General features: G+C 46.1%; 1 protein-coding gene across 1 annotated transcript in view; it reads right to left on the reverse strand.

Annotated features, from left to right (window-relative positions):
• Nucleotides 1–8,296, reverse strand: part of LOC138733856 (lens epithelium-derived growth factor-like) — a 115,354-nt gene extending 107,058 nt beyond the window's left edge. Inside the window, exons 1-2 of the mRNA XM_069881358.1 lie at nucleotides 8,218–8,296; nucleotides 7,734–7,859 (exon numbers count right to left, since the gene is read on the reverse strand). Of these exons, the coding sequence (XP_069737459.1) occupies nucleotides 7,734–7,805 (72 nt within the window). The 5' untranslated portion in view covers nucleotides 7,806–7,859; nucleotides 8,218–8,296. The remainder of the gene's footprint in view (nucleotides 1–7,733; nucleotides 7,860–8,217) is intronic.
• Nucleotides 8,297–19,914: the final 11,618 nt, after the last annotated feature.

The raw sequence follows: 19,914 nt of genomic DNA on the forward strand, positions 1-19,914 counted from the left end.
TGCCCAGGACCGTATCCAGATGGCTTTTGAATACCTGCAAGGAGGGAGACTCCACAACCTCCCTGGGCAACCCATGCAAGTGCTCAGTCATCCTCGCAATAAAAAAAAGTGTTTCCTTATGTTCAGAGGGAACCTCCTGTGTTTCCGTTTGTGCCCATTGCCTCTGATCCTGTCACTGGGTACCACTGAAAAGAGCCTGGATCTGTCTTCTTTCCGCTCTCCCTTCATATATTAAGATACATTGAACCCCCGAGCCTTCTCCAGGCTAAGCAGTCCCAGCTCCCTCAGCCTTTCCTCATGGGAGAGATGCTCCAGTCCCTTAATCTTCTTTGTGGCCCTTTGCTGGACTCTCTCCAGTAGCTCTATATTTCTCTTGTACTGGGGACCCCAGAACAGGACACTGTACTCCAGCTGTGGCCTCACCAGTGCTGAGCAGAGGGGACCTTTGACCTGCCGGAAATACTTTGCCTGATGCAGCCCAGAAGACCATTCGCCACCTTTGTGGCAAGGGCACATTGCTGGCGCATATTCAACCTGATGTCCACCAAGACCCCCAGGTCCTTTTCTGCAAAGCTGCTTTCCAGATGGGTGGCCATAGTGGTGCTTGGGCTTGTTCCTCCCCAGGAGCAGGACTTGGCACTTCCCCTTGCTGAACTTCAAGAGGTTCCTGTAAGCCCATTTCTCCGGCCTGTCAAGGTCCCTTGGGATGGCAGCATGACCCTCTGGCATATCAGCCACTCTTTCCAGTTTTGGTGCTGTCTGCAAACCTGCTGAGGGTACACTCTGCCCCATCATCCAGCTCATTAATGAAGGTCTTGATCATGACTGGACCTAGTATTGACCCCTGGGGTATGCCGCTAGTCACTGTCCTCCAACTAGACTTTGCGCTGCTGAACACCCTCGGGACCTGGCCATTCAGCCAGTTGTCTCCTCTTGGGGATCCTGAGTGCAGAGGTCACAAGCTTGAGCTGCACGTTTCTTTCCCAAAGACTGCAAGGAGTATTGGATAGCTGGATAACTCCAGGGTCACCAACCTCTGGCACTCCATGCTGGAGCAGGTGGATATTTCCTGAAGGAACTGTGGCCCGTGAAGAGCCCATGCAGGAGCAGGTTCTCCTGGCAGGACCCGTAGAGAGTAGCCCGTAGAGAGGACCCACGCTGGAGCAGGGGAAAAGTGTGAGGAGGTAGGAGTGGCAGAGAAGAACTTTTATGTTCTGGCACCACCCCTCATTCCCCATCTCCACTGCACCACTCGGGACAGGAGGGAGGTAGAGGAGTTGGGAATGGAAGAGTGAAGTTGAGCCTGGGAACAAGGGGGGGAAGCTCTTTTAGGGTTTGTTTCTCACACCCCCTCTCTTCTTCCCAGGCTCAAATTCGCTCCTTCATTTCCAACTCTTCTGCTTCCTCCCTGCCCCATGAGTGGTGCAGTGGAATGGGAAATGGGGGTTGCAGTTGGTTCATAACAGTTCATCTCTGCCGCTCCTTCCTCCTCAGAATGTTCCCCTGCTCCAGCGTGGGGTCCCTCTGTGGCAATGAAGGAGACGCAGACCTCGCAGTTTTCTCTAAGCATCTTCTTATAATCAGCACGGCATACAGCAGTCAAATTAAGAAAGTACACTGGCTTCTCTCTTTCAAGCAGATTTATAAGGCCCTTTGGTTCCTGAACTAAGAAGACAAACAGGATATTTTGTTTTGTCTATTCCATACCCACACTCTCATGACTTTTCAGTCACGTCTCCAGTCCACTTATTCCCAGGTGGGTTTTTCCAGCCTGGCTTTCTCACACACTCAGGATTCTTGTTCGGAACACCTGGTCTTCTAATCATGTTTGTTCTGATATGCTTGGTACCAGCTTCATGCTTTATCTTAGTCCCAATTAATCTTCCATATACTTGGTGTCGCTCCCACATCCCTCCCATGGGATAGAGTTCTTCATGAACTAATCCAACCTGAGGAGGGCCAATACCTCCCCACAACACACTGCCTCTCCTGTCCTGAGCGACCGCCATAACAGATGGAGTCTAAATCCTTGGACTTAAATGAACTCAATGGACATTTTATATGGGTGGCCCATAGACTAAGGGAATGATGTCTGTGGGCAGGAATGGAGTGATGGCTGATGAGGATGTATTGGATAGTGTGGGTCCTGAGCATGACGTAAATTGTATGGAATAAGGGGCAGAGATTGTTCTTGTTTTGGATGGGATAACTTTCTTCATAGAAGCTTGAATAGTGCTATGCTTTGGATTTGTGATGGAAATGGTGTTGATAACACACCAATGGTTTAGCTATTGCTGAGCAGTGTTTGCACAGTGTCAAAGCCTTTTCTATGTTTTCTATATCCTCCTTGACATAAGAAGGATATGGAACTGTTGGAATGGGTCCAGAGGAGGGCTACAAAGATGATCAGAGGGCTGGAGCACCTCCCATATGAAGGCAGGCTGAGAGAGTTGGGCTTGTTCAGCCTGGAGAAGAGAAGGCTCCAAGATCTTATAGCAGCCTTCCAGTACCTGAAGGGGGCCTACAAGAAAGCTGGGGAGGGACTGTTTACAAAGGCTTGTAGTGATAGGACTAAGGGCAATGGGTATAAACTGGAGAGGGGCAGATTTAGACTAGACATAAGGAGGAATTTCTTCGCTATGAGAGTGGTGAGGCACTGGAACAGGTTGCCCAGGGAAGTTGTGGACACCCCATCCCTCAAGGTGTTCAAGGCCAGGTTGGATGGGGCCTTGGGCAGCCTGATATAGTGGGAAATGTCCCTGCCCATCGTAGAGGGTTTGGAACTAGATGATCTTTAAGGTCCCTTCCAACCCTAACTATTCTACGATTCTATTTCTCATTCTGCCCCGCCAGTGAGTAAGCTGAGGGTGCACAAGAAGTTGTGAGGGGACTGCTGACCCCAAACTGACCAAAGGGACATTCCATTCCATATGACATGACTCTCATCAGTGTTATAGAAGATTCTCCCGCCGAGTTGTGAGGTTCAGACTGGACCCGCTTGCTTTCTCAGCTCCTCCTCAGAGAAGAATCTAGGTGCAGCTGGATCCAGTCTTAGCCCCCAACTGCAAAGAAGAGTTCAGACCCTAGGTTCTGCCACAGAGTCGGCTTATTTCAGCTCGAGCTCTGACCTTCCCGCGAGGGACCCCTCTTGGTTGTTTCCCTGTGCTTTTAGGGCCTCACAATCTATTACACGAGGTATTCACACGACATGCACGGACCTTTTGTCCAGTCAATTTATTTAGCCACTCTTCGTCTACAATGACTGCAGTAAAAATCCAGTCATTGTAGCCATCGGGGAAAAAAAACAGCTTGGTTGAGCAGAGAGATCTGGGTGGATATCAAAAAAAAGAGGAATGTCTATGAGCTTTGGAAGAAGGGGCAGGCATCTCGGGAGGACTACAGGGAGGAAGTGAGATCATGCAGAGGAAAAATCAGGAGAGCTAAAGCCCAACTAGAACTCAAACTGGCCATTTCTGTGAAAGATAATAAAAAATCTTTCTACAAATACATCAACAGCAAAAGGAGGACGGAGAATATCCAGTCTTTATTGGATGTAAAGGGAACAACTGTGACAGGGGATGAGGACAAGGCTCAGGTACTTAATGCCTTCTTTGCCTCAGTCTTTAATAGAAAGGAAAATTGTTCCCTCTGTATACATACACACGGGCTAGAGGAGCAGAGCAAAGCTCCCACGATCCAAGAGGAGGTGGTTAGAGACTTGCTTGGTCAATTAGACATTCACAAGTCTATGGGGCCGGAGGGGATCCACCTGAGGGTATTGAGGGAGCTGGTGGATGTGCTTGACAAACCCCTTTCTATCATCTACAAGCAGTCCTGGCTGACTGGGGAGGTTCCACTTGACTGAAGGCTGGCTGATGTTACACCCTTTTACAAGAAGGCTCGGAGGGAGGATCCAGAAAACTACAGGCCCGTCAGTCTGACCTTGGTGCCGGGGAAGGTCATGGAACAGGTGATCTTGAGTGCTATCATACAGCACATGCAAGATAACTGGGTGATCAGGCCCAGTCAAGACAGGTTCATGAAAGGCAGGTCCTGCCAAACTAACCTGATCACCTTCTATGACAAGGTGACCCGCTTACTGGATGAGGGAAAGTCTGTGCATGTAGTCTTCTTGGACTTCAGTAAAGTCTTTGACACAGTTTCTCACAGCATTCTGCTTAGGAAACTGTCAGCCTCTGGCCTGGACAGGCGCACACTCTCCTGGGTGGAAAACTGGTTGGATGGCCAGGCCCAAAGAGTGGTGGTAAATGGAGTTAACTCCAGCTGGAGGCCAGTCACAAGTGGTGCTTCCCAGGGCTCGGGGCTCGGTCCAGTCCTGTTCAATGTCTTTATCAATGACCTGGATGAAGGCATTGAGTGCACCCTTAGCAAGTTTGCGGATGACACTAAGCTGGGTGGAAGTGTTGATCTGCTGGAGGGTAGGGAGGCTCAGCAAAGGGATCTGAACAGGCTGGACCGCTGGGCTGAGTCCAATGGCATGAGGTTTAACAAGGCCAAATGCCGGGTCCTGCACTTGGGGCACAACAACCCTGTGCAGTGCTACAGACTAGAAGAGTGGCTGGAAAGCTGCCTGGAGGAGAGGGACCTGAGGGGTGTTGGTTGACAGCCGACTGAACATGAGCCAGCAGTGTGCCCAGGTGGCCAAGAAGGCCAATGGCATCTTGGCTTGTATCAGGAACGGGGTGACCAGCAGGTCCAGGGAGGTTATTCTCCCTCTGTACTCTGCTCTGGTGAGACCGCTCCTCAAATCCTGTGTTCACTTCTGGGCCCCTCACCACAAGAAGGATGTTGAGGCTCTGGAGCGAGTCCAGAGAAGAGCAACAAAGCTGGTGAAGGGGCTGGAGCACAGGCCTTACGAGGAGCAGCTGAGGGAGCTGTTGTTGTTTAGCCTGAAGAAGAGGAGGCTGAGGGGAGACCTCATTGCTCTCTATAACTCCCTGAAAGGAGGTGTTAGAGAGGAGGGCGATGGCCTCTTCTTCCAAGTGACAGGGGACAGGACAAGAGGGAATGGCCTCAAGCTCCGCCAGGGGAGGTTTAGGCTGGACATTAGGAAAAAATTTTTCACAGAAAGGGTCATTGGGCACTGGAACAGGCTGCCCAGGGAGGTGGTTGAGTCACCTTCCCTGGAGGTGTTTAAGGCACGGGTGGACGAGGCGCTAAGGGGCATGGTTTAGTGTTTGATAGGAATGGTTGGACTCGATGATCTGGTGGGTCTCTTCCAACCTGGTTATTCTATGATCCTATGATCTACCCATCTTTTAAATATCTCCAGGGATAGTGACTCAACCACCTCCCTGGGCTGCCTGTTCCAGTGCCCGATGATGACCCTTTCGGTGAAGAAATTTTTCCTTATGTCCAGTCTGAATCTCCCCTGGCACAACTTGAGGCCATTCCCTCTCGCCCTATCGCCTATCACTTGGGAGAAGAGACCAACACCCACCTCGCTACAACCTCCTTCCAGGTAGTTGTAGAGAGCAATGAGGCCTCCCCTCAGCCTCCTCTTCTCCAGGCTAAAGAACCCTAGTTCCCTCAGCCGCTCCTCGTAAGACTTGTGCTCCAGAACCTTCACTAGCTTCGCTGCTCTTCTCTGGACACGCTCCAGGACCTCAATGTCCTTCTTGTAGTGAGGGGCCCAAAACTGAACACAGGATCCGAGGTGCAGCCTCACCCATGCCGAGTACAGGGGCACAATCACTTCCCTGGTCCCGCTGCCCACGCTGTTTCTGAGTCAGGCCAAGATGCTGTTGGCTGCCTTGGCCACCTGGGCACACTGCTGGCTCATTTCCAGCCAGCTGTCAACCAACATCCCCAGGTCCTTCTGCGTCAAGCAGCTTTCCAGCCTGTAGCGCTGCACAGGATTGTTGTGTCCTGAGTGCAGGACTCGGCACTTGGACTTGTTGAACCTCGTCCCCTTGGTCTCAGCCCATCAATCCAGCCTGTTAAGATCCCTCTGTAGAGCCTCCCTGCCCTCAAGCAGGTCGACACATTCTCCCAGCTTAGTGTCATCCATGAACTTACTAAGGGTGCACTTGATTCCCTCGTCCAGGTCATTGATAAAGATAGCGAACAGGACTGGAGCCAGCACCGAGCCCTGGGAAGCACCACTTGTGACCGGCCTCCAACTGGATTTAACTCCAGTTACCACAATTCTTTGGGCCCGGCCACGGAGCCAATTTTTTACCCAGCAGAGGGGACGCCTGTCCAGGCCAGTGGCAGCCAGTTTCTCAAGCAGAATATTGTGAGAAATGGTGTCAAAGGCTTTACTGAAGTCCAAGTATACTACATCCATAGCCTTTCCCTCATCCATTAAGCGGGTCACCTTGTCATAGAAGGAGATCAGGTTAGTTTGGCTGGACCTGCCTTTCATAAACCCTAGAAACAGGAACAGCTAACTTTAGTAGTCAAGAGTATTCCTTTCAAAACTTAAGATTTGGGGAGGGGTTTTTATCACAAAGGGTCAGTTATTTCACAGTAGCATTTCTGTACCGTTTGGTTCTTGTACAATCTCAGAATTTGTTGGGCTAACGGTATAGCAGTCTTCATTTCTAAAGATGAACTTACACTATGAGAAAACTCAAGCACTTTTGTTGATTTATTACAAAAACAGATTATCAGATTCTCTATTTGAAAATACCTACATGTCACAAAAAGACGTTGCACTGGATCTGGCTGGGAACTTTCTTCATAGCAGCCCGTATGGTGCTGTATTTTAGATCCGTGGCTAAAACAGTGCTGATAATACACCGATGTTTTGGATATTGCCGAACAGTGTTTGCTTTCTCTCTTTTTCCCCACTCTGGCCACCCCACCCCCCCAATAGCGTAGACGTGGGCAAGTATTTGTGAAGATACACATGTGGGACAGTTGACCCAAACTGACCAAAGGGATATTCCATGCCTTATGAAGTCATGCTCAGCAATTAAAACAAAGAGGGTTTGATCTTTCCAAAGTAGCCATTGCTTGGAGACTGCCTGGGCGTCAGTCTGCTGGTGGGAGGTGGTGAGTGATTGCTTCGGCATCACTTTTGGGGTTTTTTCCTCTCTTTTCTTCACAGTTTATCAACTGTCTTTTTCTTAACCCACATGTTTTTCCTTGTGTTTGGTTTGGGTTTTTTTTCTTCAAATTTGTCCCACATCCTGCTGTGAGGGAAGTGAGCAAGCAGCTGGTGGGTGGTTAGTTTCTGGCCAGGGTCAACCCACTGCAGACATATAGAAAGCTAAATAAATATGAAGCTCAGTAGGACTTTTTCCTCCTAAAATTAATTCATTTCCAGATTTTAAGCCTCTCAAAAATTACTCCTTGATTTCAACACAAACCCAATACGTATCTTCACATACAGAATTCAAGCAGCCCTTCCACAACTTAAAAAAAACTAATGACAGCTAATGACTACTAGACAGTGCTACATGTCAAAAAAAAGAGACTTATAAAGCACCATAAGCCAAGAACACACCACAGCGTGGGATCTGCAGTGTAATGTAGAAGTCGCTTTCAGCATCAGCAGTGCTACCACACAAACAGACACACACCCACACACACATTGGCAAGACAGAGGCACAACACAATTTATCTGTTTTCTTCTCTATGGGTGTCTGAAAACACTCTTCTCGACACAGAACTGGAAGAGCAGAATAGGTGATGAGAAGGAAAAGAGGACAGGTAAAGAGATAGCAGCAGCAGCCTGCAGACGGAGGTTGGAGGGAGTGTCTTACCCTGGCTGGCCAATGAGGATAACCTTTCATCTTAGCAAAGATCAAGTCTCCGGGTTTGAAATCTCGGCTCATCTGCACTTCCTTTTCCCGCCACCGAGGTGCTTCCAGACGCTCAGGATCACACTGCTACAGATTAAAAAAAACAGGGGATGGGAAGACGATGCCAATAGAGCGCTCCGCCAAGGGGAGCCCCCACCCCACGTCATTATCCTCCCGCCTTGTGGCTAGAAGGATACCGAAACCAAGCTGCCAAATACATTTACATCTACATACACGCGCCCACACCCCCTCCTAGCACAGACACCACCCAAACTCATCTCTGACCCCCAGACCCCTCTCCGCCCATGCGTAGCACCCCCTAACCTCATCCCAACCTGCTTACATTCGCACGTGACTTCCTCCCTCTGCTCGTGCTCACTCCCCTTCCCCGCGCAGTCAAGACCACACGCATGCATATGAAACATACTTTGTATAATATACATACATAAATACGAGATATATGTATATATACACGCTCCTCCACCAAAGCTTCCCCGAGGGCAACAGTGCTCCCGCCGTACCATCTGTCCCCACGCGTATGCGCATGCGCCAGAACAGGAAGAGGGGCGGAGGAACAGAATTTTGCTTGCCCTTCCCCCATATCTTCAACGGTTGCAGTCTAGTCTTTACCACATTCGTGTCCAATCCCTTCAGGCTGCGGTAGAAAATACCACTATGCTCCCTCTCTCCCTCTAGAAAGCTTGTTGATACTAACTGGAGCGAAAAGAAAAACAAAACAAAGAGAAAGAATAAACAAGCCGGGCTGAAACAAGCTTAATCCTTTCCCTTGTGGGTGTGTAGAAGGCTAAAGGGGGAAAGAAAGAAATGGTATTGTCTTCCAGCGTTAGAGAAGGGAAAGAGACCCTAATTTGTGTTCTCCCCCTATAGAACAGGTTAAATCGTTCACTCCTTTTGCGGCTGCTGCTTGGAGAGGGAGGAGAGGAGGGGAGGAGATGTGATATCCTACAAGAAAGCTGGAGAGGGACTATTCGTAAAGGCTTGTGCTGATAGGATGAGGGGGGGAACGGGTATAAACTGGAGGGGGCAGATTTAGACTAGACATTAGGAAGAATTTCTTCACCATGAGAGTGGTGAGACCCTGGAACAGGTTGCCAAGGGAAGTTGTGGCTGCCCCATCCCTGGAGGTGTTCAAGGCCAGGTTGGATGGGGCCTTGGGTAACCTGATCTAGTGGGATGTCCCTGCCCATGGCAGGGGGTTGGAACTAGATGATCTTTAAGGTCCCTTCCAACCCTGACTATTCTATGGTCTGTCACAGTAGGGGATATGGGAAAAAAGAGAAGCACTTCCGTAGAGGAGGCAGTGGCAGCTGTATTTTGGTAAGGTGGAGGGAAGAGGCGGTCTGCATGTACTGAGTACTGCATGGCCTTAGCAAGTTTGACCTGCTTGTGCAGGCAGTTACCTGGGAGGGAGCTGCCCCCGGACAGCAGGCAGCTCCTGGTAAAAAGTGTGCAGAAACAGAGAGAGAAAAGTCTGCTGAGAAGCGCTGATCCTGGACTTCCGGGAGCTGGGGAAAGGTTTGTTCTGGCTGAGGCGGCTTCATCTTGGCTTCAGGAGTCTGCATCATTTCTTCCCTTAGGTATGCAAAGCTGTGTTCCCTGTTTGCCACCTCCAAAGGACAATGGTTATTGCTAGTGATAGTTCAGGTTGGCAATTCACCTCTATTTTGCAAGTACACTTTTGGGGCAGTGAGGGGAAAAAAAAAAAAAAGTAACAGATGGTTTGGGGCCATTGGTAAGAGATGTCCTCCTCAAAGCAGGGTATAATGAGAACACCAACATGAAACTGCGTTGCAAGCTTTCCAAAGAATGAAAAGAAAGAGAGAGTCAAGGTCCAACTGTAGTTAAGCAATCATTTTTCATGCAAACATTTTATTTTGGTGTTGGCTCACATGCAGTATAGAATGCTGTTTTTTCAGAACTGTGTGTGACTAATTCTGCTAATATTACATTCATTAGCTGCAATCTGGTAATTAGTGTTTCATGACTTGACTTAGGTCTTCAACCCTTTTCATCAACTTTTTACTTGTGCATGCTTCAGGATGTAATTATGATACTTTTGTACCTTAGGTCTTCAAGTGTGTGGCTAGAAAGTTACTGAAAAGGCTGCACATAGTTTGTCCAGAAATGTGGAATGCCTATGTTTGTTCCACTATCTCTCAAAAGTAAGATGTACTTGCTCAGGAGTTACAGAGCATGACATTGTTACAGATCATCTGAAATACTGTTCTTTATAATCAGTGAGAGAGAAAACTGAAATATGTGTCCTTTAAATATGTGAAGATAGGCTTGAGATGTAATATTCAATCCTGACTCTGGAATTTCTCACATCTTGTTGGTGCTTAGCTCCTGTGATGTTCTCAGAATGATATTTAGCTAAAACTAATGGTATGGTCAATTTTAGGCTTATTTTTGTCGAGGCAGAAAAAAAATCCTATCCCTAGCAGGAATACCGAATTCCTAAGGGAAGCACAAGAGCTTATAAAAAAAATGAAATATCACTAACGCATTTGACAAGGACAAAAAATCCCCCTGTGTTTTCCTCACTTCCTACGCACAAATGCCTGACTGTTTGGGACTCTGTGGTGCTGTGTTTTGGATTTGTGATCAAACAGTGTTTTGGCTATTGCTGAGCAGTGCTTGCACAGAGTCAAGGCCTTCTCTGCTCCTCACACTGCCCCACCAGCGAGTAGACTGGAGATGCACAAGTTGGGAGGGGACACAGCTGGGACAGCTGAACCCAACTGACGAAGGGGATACTCCATATCCTATGACATCATGCTCAGCAATAAAAGCTGGGGGAAGAAGGAGGAAGGGAGGACGTTCATGGTTATGGTGTTTGTCTTCCCAAGTAACCATTATATGTGTTAAGGCCCTGCTTTCCAGGAAGTGGCCGGACATCCGCCTGCCAATGGGAAGTAGTGAACGGATTCCTCTTTTTGCTTTCCTTGAGAACATGGTCATTTTTTCAGTCTTTGGAAAATTAATATTTCTCAGGAATTAGAAGACTTATACCTTGTACAAGACTTAAGTGAAAATATTTTCTTTAAGGAAAGTACTGATTAAAGTATGCTTGCCTCCAGAAAATGGAAAGAATGTATATTAAAATACAATTTAAGAAGTAGAGAAAATGAATGAAGAAATTTAAGAGGCTTATATTTTGTTTGTAACCAGGCTCACTTATGCATTCTTAAGTAAACATAAACCTGAAACCAAATAAAACATTCAAGTACAGCCTCTAATAGAATGGAAAAGTATATATTCTGCAAGCAGTCTTTATGATATAAACTGTACAGTGAAGTAAAAAACTATATTATTTCTTTTAAATTTTGAGTAGGAGCATATCACTATTTTTTTTCCAGCAAATGGTTTTATTCTGAATGACAATATCTGTAGAGCTTCAAGTAGAGAGCTTGTTGTGGTTTGACCTCGGTTGGTTGCCAGACCTCTACCCAGTCACTCTCTCACTCCCCCTCCTCAGCAGGACAAGGGGAGAAAATAAGATGAGAGCGCTCATGGGTTGAGATAAGGACAGGGAGATCACACACCAATTGCCATCACGGGTAAAACAGACTCGACTTGGGGAATTATGTTTTCATTTATTGCAAATTAAAAATAGAGTAGGATGGAAGGACAAAGCTAAAAAATACCTTAAAATACCTTCCCTGCTTCTTCCCAGGTAATTTAACTTCTCCATTCCCAACTCCTCTACCTCCACCACTGCAGACCAGTGCAGGGGGGGATGGGGAATGGGGGCTTGTAGTCAGTTCATCACAGCTCATCTCTGCCACTACTTTTACTACTTTTCCTTGACATTTTTTTCTGCTCCAGCATGGGTCCCCCACAGGCTGCAGCTTCCTTCAGGGCATATCTAGCTGCTGTGGCATGGAGTTCTCCACAGGCTGCAGTGTGGATATCTGCTCCACCATGGTTTTCTCCACAGGCTGCAGGGGAACAACCTGCTTCACTGTGGCCCTCTCCATGGGCTGTAGGGGTATTTCTGCTTTGGCACCTGGAACACTATTTCCTCCTCCTTCACTGACCTTGTTTTTTGCAGGGTTGTTTCTCATGCTTTTTTCCCCGACTCCTCTCTTACAACTGCTGTGTGGTGTTTTACCCTTTCTTAAATATCTTTTCACGGAGGCACTAACAGTGTCGCTGATTGGCTCAGCTTTGGTCAGCAGAGGGTCCATTATGGAGCTGGCTGGAACTGGCTCTATCTGGCATGGGGGCAGCCCCTGGTCTTTCTCACAGAGACCACCCTTGCAGCCCCTGCTACCAAAACCTTGCTACGTAAACCCAATAGAGAGCTATTACTTGACGCTAGTCCACTAATAAGCAGTAGGTTATTGTTGCCACACTTGTTTCACAGAGCCTATATGAACTTAGAATCACTTCCTCCCCACAAGCAGTTGGTTAGCTGGATCTCGTGTGTTTAAAACAGTAGTTTCAACTGATTTCCTGCAGGTGTGGGTTACATTACCTTACAGAGAGGCAATTTGATAACCTGTCTGAATACGAAACAGTTGCTCCTTACTCTTCCTGAGGTCAGGACCATACTGAAATATTGTATTTTCGCTCCTCCTGAATTTCAAGCACTGCACTTTATAAGTTAATGTTAAATTCAGTTAATATTATGGTTTTGATTTCTTTCTATTAATGCCTTGCTAAAATATTATGCCTTTATTTAGACTGAAATATTTATTGGCTTTACAGTAATATGTAAGACCTTTTACACGTTATATGGAGTTCTTTTAATATGGCAGGAAGGAAATGGTTGTTTGTCTGTCTTGCTGTAGTAATAGAGCTGTGCTAGCCTAAATGAGTGCAGCAACACTATTTTGTCTGAAGTAATTTTTGTCAGTTAGTGAATGTGTACTACTGTGCTTTGTTGGGTTTTTTTTTAAAGATATGCACAGCATTTTAGGTAGGTGCTTTAGTCTGCTAGTAGGGTCAAATGCTTGGTAAATTATTATGGTGCTAAACCCTAGTGGAATTTGGGAACATGGTATTTAAATCTCTATGAGTCCTTCCATGCTATCCCATAATTTGTCTTGTTTCCTAGAGCCAATACCATTTTCCTACTGATTCAGTTTCAAACTAGTTTTCAGACTGCAGACAGGCAACAGAGAGCAAGCCCTGTTCAGTACTGGGGTTTTCAACATCACGAAAGTACTGTTTTATTTTTCAGAGCCACATCACAATGACTTTCAACTGCATGCACCTGGACAAAGTCAAACAAAATTATTTGTTTGGCATATAATGAATAAATTTTAAAAATACCATATGATTCATAAATAGCAAAAATACAGATAAAAGACATTTGTGCAGATCAGATCACAAACTGAGCATAAAGATCTGTGACTGTTGCTTTGGAGGGTGTGAAAAGTTGAGGGAGCGATTGCCCCTTCCGTTTACTGTATCCTGAAGGACATTATGACCAGGCTGTCTCTGACTCTACAGCTTAGAAAATTTCAACCCAAACAGTAATATTCTGGTAAAGCTAAAAGCAGCAGGAATTAATCTTGAAATAAAAAGTGCCAAGGGACTCTCACCCGATATATTTTGTAATTAAGATGCCATGCTTTTGCCTAAGCCCAATTCAGAATCTGAACCAACCAATTATTCTTTAAATATAGTATTAGGTATCGTGTTTTCCTGAGTGAGAACTACTATCCCTAAAACATGCCTGATGTGTTTGGCAGACAGAAACATATGCATGTGTGTGTATGTATTTCAGCAGTTTGGGGAAATAATGGATTTACCTCGTACATTGTGCAGGCTCCCTGGATGCATTCAGTAAATGATATGACACAGGCACAATGACTGGCGAGAACCTAGCACAACCTCCTGGGTGGCACATTTCCCCAAAGGTGGATCAGTTGGTTCCCTGGGAGCAGCGAAGCAGGATTTGTTCATGTATAAATTCCTTAGACTAGGATCCCTCATCTGCAGATCTCGTTAACAGTGAGAACACGCACAAAGAAATATTATATAGGCTCATAGAATCATTAAGGTTGGAAAAGACCTCTAAGATCATCAAGTCCAACCGTCAGCCCAACGTCACCATGCCTACTAAACCATGTCCCAAGTCTAAATGCTTTTCGAACACCTCCAGGGATGGTGATGCAACTTGAGGCCATTTCCTCTCATCCTAACAATCATTACTTGGGAGAAGAGACCAGCCCCCGACCTCGCTACAACCTCCTTTCAGGTAGTTGTAGAGAGCAATAAGGTCTCCCCTCAGCCTCCTCTTCTCCAGGCTAAACAATCTCAGTTCCCTCAGCCGCTCCTCGTAAGACTTGTGCTCCAGACGCTTCACCAGCTTTGTTGCCCTTCTTTGAACACGCTCCAGCAACTCAGTGTCATTTTTGGAGTGAGGGGCCCAAAACTGAACACAGTGTTCTGGGTGTGGCCTCACCAGTGCCGAGTGTGGGGGCACGAGTATGGGGGCACAATCACTTCCCTGGTCCTGTTGGCCACACCATTTCTGATACAAGCCAGGATGCTGTTGGCCACCTTGGCCACCTGGGCACACTGCTGGCTCATATTCAGCCAGCTGTCGACTGACACCCCTAGGTCCTTTTGCACCAGGCAGTTTTCCAAGCACTCTTCTCCAAGCCTGTAGCGTTGCATGGGGTTGTTGCGACCGAAGTGCAAAACCCGGCACTTGGCTGTAGCTATTAAGGCACGGACCCCGTCCATGAGGTGACAAACGAGATCACTTTATTGAGTGGACGCAAAACCTTATATAGTGTTTCTGTACCCAGTCAGCAGCTACCCTAGCGAATTCCCACCAATGAGAATCCCGCAGTTACAGTGATAGAGTGCAACCCACTATTTACCACAGATGTGCCCCTTATCTTCATGTTTTCTGTCTAATGCATTCTTTTCTTATTAACTCACGGGTCTTAGTAAAGATTCCAAGGTCTCAACAAGCTAGCAAGCATGAGAACACCAGCCGTTTGTTCTGTGCTTGCTGCTAACATCACGGGTATGCCAAGGCATCGGCCGCTTGTCCCAGCATACGCGCGACAGTGGAATCTTTTATGCCCGCACTTGGCCTTGTTGAATCTCGTACAGTTGGCCTCAGCCCATCGATCCAGCCTGTCCAGATCCCTCTGTAGAGCCTTCCTACCCTCAAGCAGATCAACACTCCCGCCCAATTCCGATCAGGGCCTGATCCCCCTGGTTGTCCTGCACATGCCTGGTGAGCGCACTCAAGATGAACTGCTCCATAATCTTCCCCGGTACCGAGGTCAGACTGATGCCTACCTGTTGATTAATTTCATGGCATGCTTTAGACTGACAGTGACACTGTGTTCCACTGTTGTTTTTCACTTGCTAGATTTGCATGATGAAAGCATCTCTTGAAGGACCGTCTGATCAGTTCAGAGCTGGGAGAAGTTCAGTTCTGAGCTTATTCTGAAACAGGCTGTATCACTGCAGTACATAATCTGAACATGCTGTTTTGCTAAGCGTTTCAAGTAGGGCATGAGGGTATCCACAGATCCAGATGTTGACAAATTTGAAAGGACTTGTGTTCCAGTAATCTTTGCCTAGTTTGCTCCAGTCTTTTGTCTCCTCACATCCCTCCCCTATCTCCATATATTTGCCTAATCGTTGCCTTTATACTGTGGCCTAGATGGATGAGCCAGAGAAGTGGGGATAGTTTTGTATGTAAATAATTTCCTTCTATGCACAACTCTGAAGCACTCTCCCCCTGAGTGTGGTGTGCTCAAGCCTTCAGTCACATGGATGTATCTAGTCTGTCTGCCCTACCCCCCCGCCTTCTTAGTTCTTAAGAAAGGTGAGTATTGTTTGGGACTAGCCCTCTGTTACTGACTAGACCTCCAGGAAAACAAATTAAGAGACGGGAAATTTTTTCTTGGCATTCAGACTCAGCTTTCTTGGCCATATGCAGGTGTCTGTTTTGCTATTTGCTTGTGATTTCCATTTCTTTTTTTCTCTCCATAGAAAGAGGCATATTTTTGCCTGTTTTCTCTCTCCTGATTTCAGACAGCCCTCGGAAACCTTATGCTTTGATACTCTCTGAATACGACCATCCAACCAGTTTCTTATCCAAATCCATATCTCTCCGATTTAGAGAGGAGGATGTTGTGGGGGACCGTGTCAAAGGCTTTACAGAAGTCCAGACAGATCACATCCGTCGGTTTACCCGTGTCCACTGCTGCGGTTACCCCATCACAGAAAGCCACTAAGTTGGTCATACAGGATTGATTTGCCCTTGGTGAAGCTGTGCTGGCTGCCATTAATCGCCTCCCTGTCCTCCATGTGCTTTAGCATGTCTTCTAGGAGGATCTGTTCCCTGATCTTCCCAGGCACAGAGGTGAGGCTGACAGATCGGTAGTTCCCAGGATCGTCTTTTCTACCCTTTTTAAAAATGGGCACAATGTTACCCTTCTTCCAGTCACCAGGGGCTTCTCCTGATTGCCATGCCTTTTCAAATATCATGGAGAGTGGCTTGGCAACCACATCAGCCAATTCCCTCAGGACTCTGGGATGCATCTCATCAGGTCCCATAGAAATGTTCAGGTTCCTCAGGTGTTCATGAACCTGATCCTCCTCTACTGTGGGAGGGGGTTTACCCACTTGGTCACCATCTTGCTATCCCATGACCCAGGAGGGGTGAGGAGAGCGGTTATCAGTGAAGACCGAGGCAAGAATGCTGTTAAGTACCTCAGCCTTGTCCTCGTCTGTTGATATGAGGTCACCATTCCCAACCATCAGTGGGGGTACATTCTCTTTAACCTTCCTCTTCTGATTGACGTACCTGTAGAAGCCCTAGTTTAAGTGTAGGTAAGAGGGAAAAAAGAAGTGATGTAAAGGCAATCACTACCTCCCACCAGCAGGCCAATGCCCAGCCATGAAACAAGGCATTCTTCAAAAGAAGGCATTCTTCAAAACAAGAACGTGTTATCAGGAACACCGGGTGCTCAAGCCAGAGCTGTGGTTATATTGAAGCTAGGGAAAAGACAATGAAAATTGGAATTTTCGGTAGATATGGGAGCAACCTACTCAGTTTTAAATCAAGCTTTGACACCTGTGGATAATGACTTTGTAAGAGTAAGGGGAGCCACTGGCCAGAGCAAAAAAAAGGCATACTTTTTGAAGCCTCTTAACTTTAAATTAGGTAAACAGTTAGGGGTATATAAATTTTTATATATGCCAAATTCACCAAAACCCTTATTGTAGAGGGACCTGTTGGAACAATTGGAAGCAGAAGTAAAATTTGAAAAAGGAAAAAGAAAGACTGCGGCTATGTGCGTGAATGCGCTCCCCCCCCCCCCCCCGCCTTCTCTGAATGTGAAGGGTTTTTTTCCTTTTCACAGAATCACAGAATCACAGAATAACCAGGTTGGAAGAGACCCACCGGATCATCGAGTCTTTGCTGAGTCCACAGGAGTTGAGGGTGTTATCTCTGTAGGGGAATACTAAGTTATGAGAACACTCTGCATTCCAGTGTCCCTTATCAGATCAGCAACTGCTGGGCTCTGGCAGAGACAATAGTGAATGGGATTTAAGCAGATACTAATGAAAGTATAGTTTCAGGGCCCAAAAGGAGTATGCCAGTGACAATACCCTCCGAGATTAAAAGACTGCAAAGGAATAGAAAGCCCAATTAATAACTTTTTTTGCAGCATAGAGCTAATAGTGGAATGTGAATCTGACTAGTGAAAAAGCTGGATGAACTTTACCAAGTAGTGCAGGACCTGAGAAAAATAAAAAGTTTGTCAAAGATTTGAATAACCATATATTGTTTACAGTGTTAAATCTAAAAGATGCATTTTTCTGTCTGCCACTAGCCAAAAAAAGTCAAAAGCATTTGAAGGAGAGAGTCCTACCTCTGGTAGGAAAACCCAACTTACTTGGACGGCGTTACCCCAAGGTTTTAAAAATAGCCCAACAAATCTTGGAAATTAATTAACACAAGAAATCAAAGCATGGGATTCTCCCTCTAGAGATTAATAGCAACTGAAATGAGACCTAGGCGCATTCAGTGGACTGCAAGTTTTGTTGAATTTTCTTGGATTAAATAGCTATCGAGTCTCTCAACAGAAAGCCCAAATGATGCAAGGACGAATGACAAATTTGGGATATGGACTATCCAGGGAACAACGAGAACTAGGTACTACAAGGAAAGAAGCTATCTGCCAGACTCCTAGACCTCAAACCGTTAAGGAACTTCGTATGTTTCTGGGTATGACGGGGTGGTGCCACCTGTGGATCTACAGCTATGGACTCCTGGTAAGACCTCTCTATGAGCTTTTAAAAGCTAACCCTAAGGAACTTGCATGGAATAGGGACACAGACAAGGCCTTCCACAAACTGAAACAAGAATTAATGAGGGCACCTGCTTTGGGTTTGCCAGATACTGCTAAGCCCTTCTGGCTATTCTCCCACGAGAAACAAGGAATAGCCTTGGAAATCCTAGCCCAAACTTTGGGGCCTTATCGGAGAGCGGTGGCATACTTCTCAAAACAACTGGATGAGGTCAGTAAAGGATGGCCAAGCTGCCTAAGAGCAGTTGCAGCAGTTGTGATCAATATCCAGGAGATCTGTAAATTCACTTTGGGCCAGAAGATGACAGTGTTAGTCTCACGTACAGTATCTGTTTTGTTAACATTGTGATCCCAGCTTCTCTTCTCAGTGGAACGACAACCGAACTGTCGATGAAACAATAAAAGCCGTGTATTCCAGCAGACCAGATCTGAAGGAAGAACCTCTGGAGGATGCATAAAATTCCTGGTTTGCAGATGGAAGTAGCTATGTCCGACAAGGTACCCATAAAACTGGATATGCAGTAACTACTAGGAACAAGGTAACCGAATCCCAACCATTACCTGCAGGGACTTTGGCTCAGAAGGCTGAAATCATTGCCTTAACCAGAGCCTTAGGACTGGTAAAAAGGAAAAAGGTAAATATTTGGACAGACTCTAAATATGCCTTTTGAGTTGTTCATACTCACAGAGCCATCTGGAAGGAACGAGGGTTATTGATGGCACAAAGAAAACAGATTGAACATGCTGAAGAAATACTTTGCCTATAAAAAGCAGTACAATTACCAACCAAAGTAGCCATCGTGCACTGTCAAGAGCACCTGAGAGGTAACACTGACCAGGAAACAGATAATAGATTGGCTAAATGGGCAGCAGAAAGAATGCAAGAAGAGAAAACTTTAGCTCTAATCCTAGATAATAAAGATGAAAATTTAGAAAATCAGAAAGATATTAGATACTCCAAGTCCGATCGGAAATTAATACAAGAACTTGGAGGACAAATCCTTTCCCAGAAGTGGGCACAATTAAAAGACAGCAGAACTGTTGTACCTGCCAGCTTGGTCTGGGAACTTGTAACATGATAAAACCCACTGTGAACCAGGCCCTTTATATAAAATCCTAAATCAGAAATGGATAGGGAGGAATTTTATATACTGTGGTTCAGACTCAACAGTGTGAAATATGTTAAATCGTATACAATTAGGAATAATTAGGTAAGGAAACGTGCCTAGAAAGTGTTGACAAATTTATTTTTCTGAACTCCCAAGAAAAGGGGCGTACAGATACTTTTAATATTCACAGATACCTTTTCTGGAAGGCCAGAGACCTTTAGCAAGCATCATGGATACACTACACCAGAATTAAAAGGGCCCCTAAGCCACGAAAAAGATGAATATTGATTACATTTATTAATGTAATGTTATGTATGGGAACAGCAAAGTCTTGGGACCGAAATGAATATTTGCAACTGGCAAATTGTTGGTTATGTACAGCTCTTCCCAGAGGTAATATAGAAATGCCCATGTTTGGGGTGCATCTTCAAATTGGACATGGAGACCACAAAACTGGACAAGCACTTGTATAGCAGGTTATCTAACTCCACATCTATGTTGGGAGTTAGTGAACTTGAAAAGACAATAGTTAATATCTCGGCAGAAATGGAAATCGTAACTAACCACACTGCAGATGCCCTCACAGCTATCCAAACTGAAGTGACATCATTGAGCAAAGTGATTTTGCAAAATCAATGGGTTTAGATACATCAACGGCGCAGATGGGAGAAGTATGCACCTTAATAAATACAAGTTGCTGCACTTACGTTG

Source organism: Phaenicophaeus curvirostris (genome assembly GCF_032191515.1).
Source record: "Phaenicophaeus curvirostris isolate KB17595 chromosome Z unlocalized genomic scaffold, BPBGC_Pcur_1.0 scaffold_52, whole genome shotgun sequence".
NCBI classification, from domain to species: Eukaryota; Metazoa; Chordata; class Aves; order Cuculiformes; family Cuculidae; genus Phaenicophaeus; species Phaenicophaeus curvirostris.